Source organism: Zerene cesonia, chromosome 1 (assembly GCF_012273895.1).
Source record: "Zerene cesonia ecotype Mississippi chromosome 1, Zerene_cesonia_1.1, whole genome shotgun sequence".
In the NCBI taxonomy this organism is placed as follows: domain Eukaryota; kingdom Metazoa; phylum Arthropoda; class Insecta; order Lepidoptera; family Pieridae; genus Zerene; species Zerene cesonia.
The window spans coordinates 11,295,164-11,301,738 of NC_052102.1; the positions used below are offsets into that span (position 1 = coordinate 11,295,164).

A 6,575-nucleotide genomic window follows, 5' to 3' on the forward strand; every position below is an offset into this window, starting at 1 on the left:
ACAGATTCGAAATTCAAATGTAATATTTTTTTATAATTAAGTGTAACAGTATTTATGGCCAGACTAAGTATATTAACCAGTAGTTTTCAAGTTACCAATGATTATGGGATTATAAATAATTTATTTGCATGTGTTCTGGATGCCTATTTTGCTAAATATTCGCTATCTATTTACTGATGTTTAACAATTTCTGTATTAAAGTAATGTTATAATTAACAATACTTACTTGTTCGATATATCCGGGTACGTCTGTGGGCAGACGGGCGCGAAGGTGTCCGCCAAGCGGGTGCCGGGCCACGCGCGCGGCGGCGGCGGGGGCCCCAGCCGGCTCGGGGGCCCCGCGTACGGAACCCCGCGGAACACTTCCACGGGCTCCAGGCGGCGGGACGCGGGCTCCACTATGATACCCCTGATCGCTCCTGTGTATAGCAATATTCAATTTATTGATACATTGCCTATAAACTTGCATGTTTTTTATTTAAAGGTAGACATTAGTTCGCTTTGAATGGAGGGGAACTATTAAGCATGCGTGCCTAGATACATTTTCAATGCTGGCGCACGATACCTACTATGTTACGATAGCGAAGTACTTGCGAATAAGCAGTAACAGTAATAGCTTCGGTAATTTGATCAGAAATTGTTGTCATAAATGTCGTAATAAGTCTATGAATTGGGATACGGATATGATGATTGTCGTCGACGATGAATCGAACCAATTTCAAAAGGAAACTTTTTATATTAACAATAATAAATTACAATTAATTGTTGCAATAGATTTTTTCTTATAAATATTGCTGAAACTATCTCATATTTTGTTTTTTACGTATAGTCGATACATTCCGAGCACGGAACGGAATTCAATATAGCAGGAATTTTTATTACTACATTGAATACCTCCAATCAATTCGCTGTTGTTAGCTTAAGATCTGAGGCATGCTCCATTTCTATTGCAAAATAATTATCCTTAATTAATCTTGTGTACCCATATATTAAACGATTCAAAAGCGATTCTAAAAGAAGCTTCCAATTGAAGATATGTTTGAGTTATGTGTTGAGTTTATACCTTATTTTACTCGTGTTTTGCTGGTTTTTACTTTACGCTTTCGTTTCATTGGCTTAAATAATTCGATTGTAAAATTATTATTGATAAAACTACAAAGATAAGAATAAATTTTAAATTCAATTCGCCTCGGAAGGTATACAATAAATAACGAAGCCCCGTCCCACACAGAAACATCATTTACAACCTAACTTATACACACAGAAATGATAATCACTGCCTAATTCATATATTGCAGCAAAGCACATTATACTATAAAACATTTCTAGCAAAAAGTTGACTCCAACTTTTATTAAAATGATCCTACATACGACTACCGCACAAAATTAAAAACGTCATAAAATATCACTTGCAACGCTGCACAGTAGAGCCCCGGGGATGTCTGTCCGCTACCAAATACTTTCATTGTGTCTGAATAATAAGCACCATGTTGTAAAAGCAATTTTACTTTACAATGGGAGTAGAATTTGTGAGTAAATAAATACTTGAAATTATTTAGCGCTCAGTTTTGTTGAATATTAAAACAAACACAATTTTATTTTGTGCACTCACTAACAGTAATGTGATAGTTAGATACTATTTATTCGAATCTTGTTTTGAATAAAATATAACTTGATTAAAAATGATTCGTATACTGTGTGGCTAAGAGTAAAACTCGAGAGCGGTTCAACAAATTCGGCAATGTTGTTACCGTTTCTATTGAATCACTGGGAAGGTGGGTGGTGGACGCCAGGTGGTGGGAATGGCGAGTAAAGAGTATCAACCACGGTTGAGGCCTTCACTTGCAAATAAACTATAAAATATAAGAATTTCTAGATTCTTGTATTAATATTTAGAAGTATTAACATTGCATAATCTTTCTTAATATTAACCTTTAAATAAAATATTGAAAATATTAATTGTAATATCAAAAATTCTTTGAATAGGAACATAACAATACAAATAAGCAATTACAAGACCGCAGCAATCTCGGCAATTATTAATTCGATGGTCCCTTTAATACAAAATGGAATGACGCCATTTGCCCCTGTTGTCCGTATCCTGGTCTGGAGATGATTGGATTGTTCCGGGATCACGCCGGAATTACACTTATCCTGGTATCATGTTGTAGGGCTGACAAACTTATAATTAACTCATTAAACTATTTAGGTTTTAATTAAATTTGAACAGAACATGGAAAAGTTTTACTGGTAATAAAAATGCAATTCGTGTCTTTATTAATTCTTAATATATTACGTTGCTTTTGTTTACAGTTTTAATTATTACAGAGAAATACAAATAACAATTGTGTTATTTTTTTATATATGAATGAAACAAAAACAATTTGAGGGCATTAAGTATATTATAAACTTGTCTATAGTTAAATATAATTCAATAGATAGATCAATTGGTGTAATAATTCAGGGTGATTTTTTTTTCAAACTGTATAACACTTATCAACGGACTATATTTAACTACTGTTATTGATGACATCTCTAGTGTCAAAGAGTTGTTTAGTTAGATCGCTGCGAATTTTCGATAAGCAAACGCATAATTTTGGAAGTCTTGATAAAATTTAAACGTACAGTAATATGTCAGTGTTGGCAACCCTACACAAAACACTCTGTGGCGATCATCAAACCTCTCTGATTGTATTATATGCGGATCATTTCAGGTCGGGCAACATTTACGTATGAATTATTTATTAGGTATGCGGTCTTAAATCGCTGGAATTTTCAATTGAATTCGAGCTATTTTAACGAGCGCCTTGCATAGCAGGATAACTTAAATTTACAGATAAGAATTTCTACGCATTCTCGAAGTGCGATTATTAAATAGGGGCGGAATTATTTAGTATTTTATTGAAAGACATCTCTCTGATAAATTTCCTGCTCTGGGGCATAATTTGATAGGGACAAATAACAACAAAAACCCTTTTAGATTTTCTTTAACCGAAGATTATTTTATAAATTGAGTAAATATTTCGAGAGGCTATTTGCGATTCTCAAAGTTATTTGAATAAATCTAGTCGCATGTGACTTTAACTGATTTATCCGAGACAAAACAATACAGTCAACGTTACTCGATACAGAAGGTATTTAGTGGGAATATTATGTTAAAAGTCAAGTATATTATGAGTCAAATTGTAACTAACAAACACGGATTCAAATTATCTCTTTTTATAATAACACATAAGTATTCGATATCTTTGAAAGTTGGATTTCATTAATTTTTAAATTTGAAATTATTGGAAAAATTATTAATGCGGGAAGGGAATAGAAGAGGAGTATAATCCAGACGAATTGCGGACAACGTGGCGCCTCTGGTAATGCTTTCGTTAAAGCGAGAAAATAAATTATGAATTTCTAGACCGCACCGTAGAAATGTGACTGTGTTTTTAACATTTTACCGACTGAATTAAATGTTAATTTGTGCTATTAAACCTTTTCTTTGCTTTTTCCGGGTGCTGAATGCTACTTTCGAGATATTTGCATTTAACTTCAGTTATTTCTTTTTGATTGGTTGAAAGTGGATCAATTTTTTGTTTCTTAAAATTGGAGGTAAACTTATATTTTTTCCTAAATTAATATTCTTATGAACTCAGTAGAAGAAATCTATGTGTTTAAGCATGCGTTATAACTATTTACTGTAACAGACACACGCGCACGCGCACACACACACACGCACACACACGCACACACTGACCTGCATGCGTGTGCACGATGCGCGAGCTGTACCGCGGGCCGGCGGCCGCCAGCACTGCCAGGGCCAGCGTCGCGCACCACGCCCACCACGCGCACTCCATGCGCCATCACGCGGTGGTTAGCTGCAAGTAGAAAATGCTAATAAGTCAATAAATTATCGGACACATTATTTAGTGTACATACAATAACAGAACACTTCGATTTTAGTTCCTCTAAGACCATTCTGGAAGCTATGTCTTCGTAATGCCTTCAACCCAATAAATATTACAAACAGCGCTAACCAAACATCCTACATCACACACCCATGCAATCACTTCGCCACAAAACCAGACCAGACATAAACGTATTTCAGTTCAAATTGAAACCATATTCAAGCCAGTATCTCGAAAATATCTCCATCGGAACGAATCCAAATCGTGCCTAGAAATATGCCAATAAATTCTCGCTGGACGTGGTCGCATGTCAGCGGCAGGCTCGTCCAATTATTACGGACCTGGATGGGCCAGGTTAATTAATACCTATTATAATTACTGCGAATGATCCGTTAGCGGCCACTCGATGATCGCAACGGCTAATCGCTGGAAACTCATCAAACTCAACTGGAAGCATGGATGTATCATAGCTTTTTCCCGAATATGGCTAACTTTCTGAATCGGTAGTAATATATCAGTGTCGAACAATTTAAAAAGGTTGTTAGAAGCATCGTTGAATTATACATTTTTAACTTGACACTGGGAAGGCATTCTGTTGGCCAGTTACACTTGTGCGCCTAAACAATCGAAGTCATTTTGAATAATTGCATACAGATTTACACTAGAGACTGTCTAAGTTGTTAACATTTACTTGTCAAACTGACACGAAAACAAAACTCGAGAGAAAATAAATAGATGGAAAATGTATTGATTAGGACTATCGCGAAGGCACAAAGAATACTCAAGCAAAGAAAAGCTCTACTCATATTATAAATATTTTTTTCAACAGTCAACATTCAATTAATGCATTAAAGTAGCTCTGTTATCTTTTCTTCGTGCCTCAGCTCCTTAACCAATTTAGATAAATTTAGTGCAAAGTAAAGACATAGGATCTCACAGGTATATCTATTTCTTCATTGGACATTTGCGAACGATGCTGTGGGCGGAAAGCCAGTATAATATGTTTATATAAGATAATCTTTACTTCTAAATATTTTCACTTAATATTTGACAAGCTCAAGTCACGATCTGCGCCATAACGTATGCCTTCAGCCCCGCTATAAGCCACGCTGAGCTGTTATCATTCAAATCCCCGATTGAGTTGTTGAGGCACTTCTATTCCATTTTCGTGCAGAACTTTTATATTATATAAAAACACTCGAAATAAAAGAAGTGTGCAGAACTAACTTTCCGCTTGCGGCTTCGCCTGCATAGTCAAAGGAAAATATACATAGTCCTGGAGTTTTTAACGTATAGTTCCTGTTTCCGTAAGATATCCTATATAAAATATATTTTCGAGTCTCAAGCTATCGCCGTGCCATTTTGTCTTGGGTTCAATCACCGTGAAGATTTAGAAAATAAATAAACTGGCAGATTTCAAAGACTGATTAAAATATGATACACGATAACATTATTATTATCGACAAAAGTTTCGATATAAATAAAATAATAAACACACTATAAGATCTACATCATTTCGTTTACATTATAAAGATTTCATACTCCCACAATCAGCTTTATAAAACTGTCTGAATTTTCTTCTATTTCCGAAACTAAAACAATACGAGTAGAGTGGAGAGCTGTTGAGCTCATGAGAGGGTCTGCGTGTGACGGGAGAATACCATTACTCTCTCAGCTCTCGCCGAGTGGAGTGACGCACGATAGTGTAACTAGTTTAGGATAAGACCCTATGTCATGCTTGTTGAGCCATTTTGTAGCTTTTTAAAGTATAAACGGAAATTGTAGGCAATTTCAGCTAGAGCTGGTAACATATGTGCGTTTGGGATGAAATTATTTGTTACTATTGTACTACGAAAGATTGCACATTTTGAGACACTAACCGCGCCCCGCGGTTTCACTCGATTTTAATATTGTTATGTTCTGAACTAATCGAAATAATTAAATAATAGATATATTATAAGTTATTTTTCCGACCGCGGCATCGTTATTAATAGAAAAGAAAGTCTCAGGGTTTTCCCTATGTAGCTCCCGTGGGACTGTAGGGATACAAACTATCCTGTGTCCTTTCTCGGATCTCAAACCATCTATTCCGAACATTCAAAGCTGTTTAGGGTTTTATGTGTGAAGAAGAGCTAGATAGACTTTCACCTTTATGATATTTGCGAGTATTACGTATATCTACGGTTATACTTTGATATTGATGTAACGCACATAATAATTTTTGTTGTGTCATCGATATATTTTTCACTATGTTCAATGGAACTCTTATTTATGCATATGTTAATTATACCAAGATATCTTACTAACTATTCATTTAGTGAGTTATTTATACCCGTTTCTCAGCAAATTAATAAAATCTTGACATCTTTCAGAATATTAATAAATTCCTTTCAACTCCGATGTAACTATAATTCAGATGATTCAAAGAAACTCGATCGCTGTCACGAACAGCTGGTAGGATGATGATGAACTCTTTGCCTTTGCTTCGTCTACCACAAATTGATAAGTTCCCCCTCGCAGAACTTCTTTCAATTTAGTTTCCCCTTTATTATCAATTCTTCTTTCATTTATCAGCTTTGTAGAAACATTAACTACCGCTGATATTGATCGGCATTAAATCTCAGGATCTAATGTAAATAAATATAATATATATATATATATATATATATATATATATAT

General features: G+C 35.0%; 1 protein-coding gene across 2 annotated transcripts in view; it reads right to left on the reverse strand.

Annotated features, from left to right (window-relative positions):
• LOC119829278 (neuroligin-4, X-linked-like) overlaps positions 1-3,867 on the reverse strand; it is a 26,322-nt gene extending 22,455 nt beyond the window's left edge. For both annotated transcript variants that reach the window (XM_038351719.1, XM_038351728.1), the window contains exons 1-2: positions 3,746-3,867; positions 227-419 (exon numbers count right to left, since the gene is read on the reverse strand). In XM_038351719.1, the coding sequence (XP_038207647.1) occupies positions 227-419; positions 3,746-3,845 (293 nt within the window). In that variant the 5' untranslated portion in view covers positions 3,846-3,867. The remainder of the gene's footprint in view (positions 1-226; positions 420-3,745) is intronic.
• Positions 3,868-6,575: the final 2,708 nt, after the last annotated feature.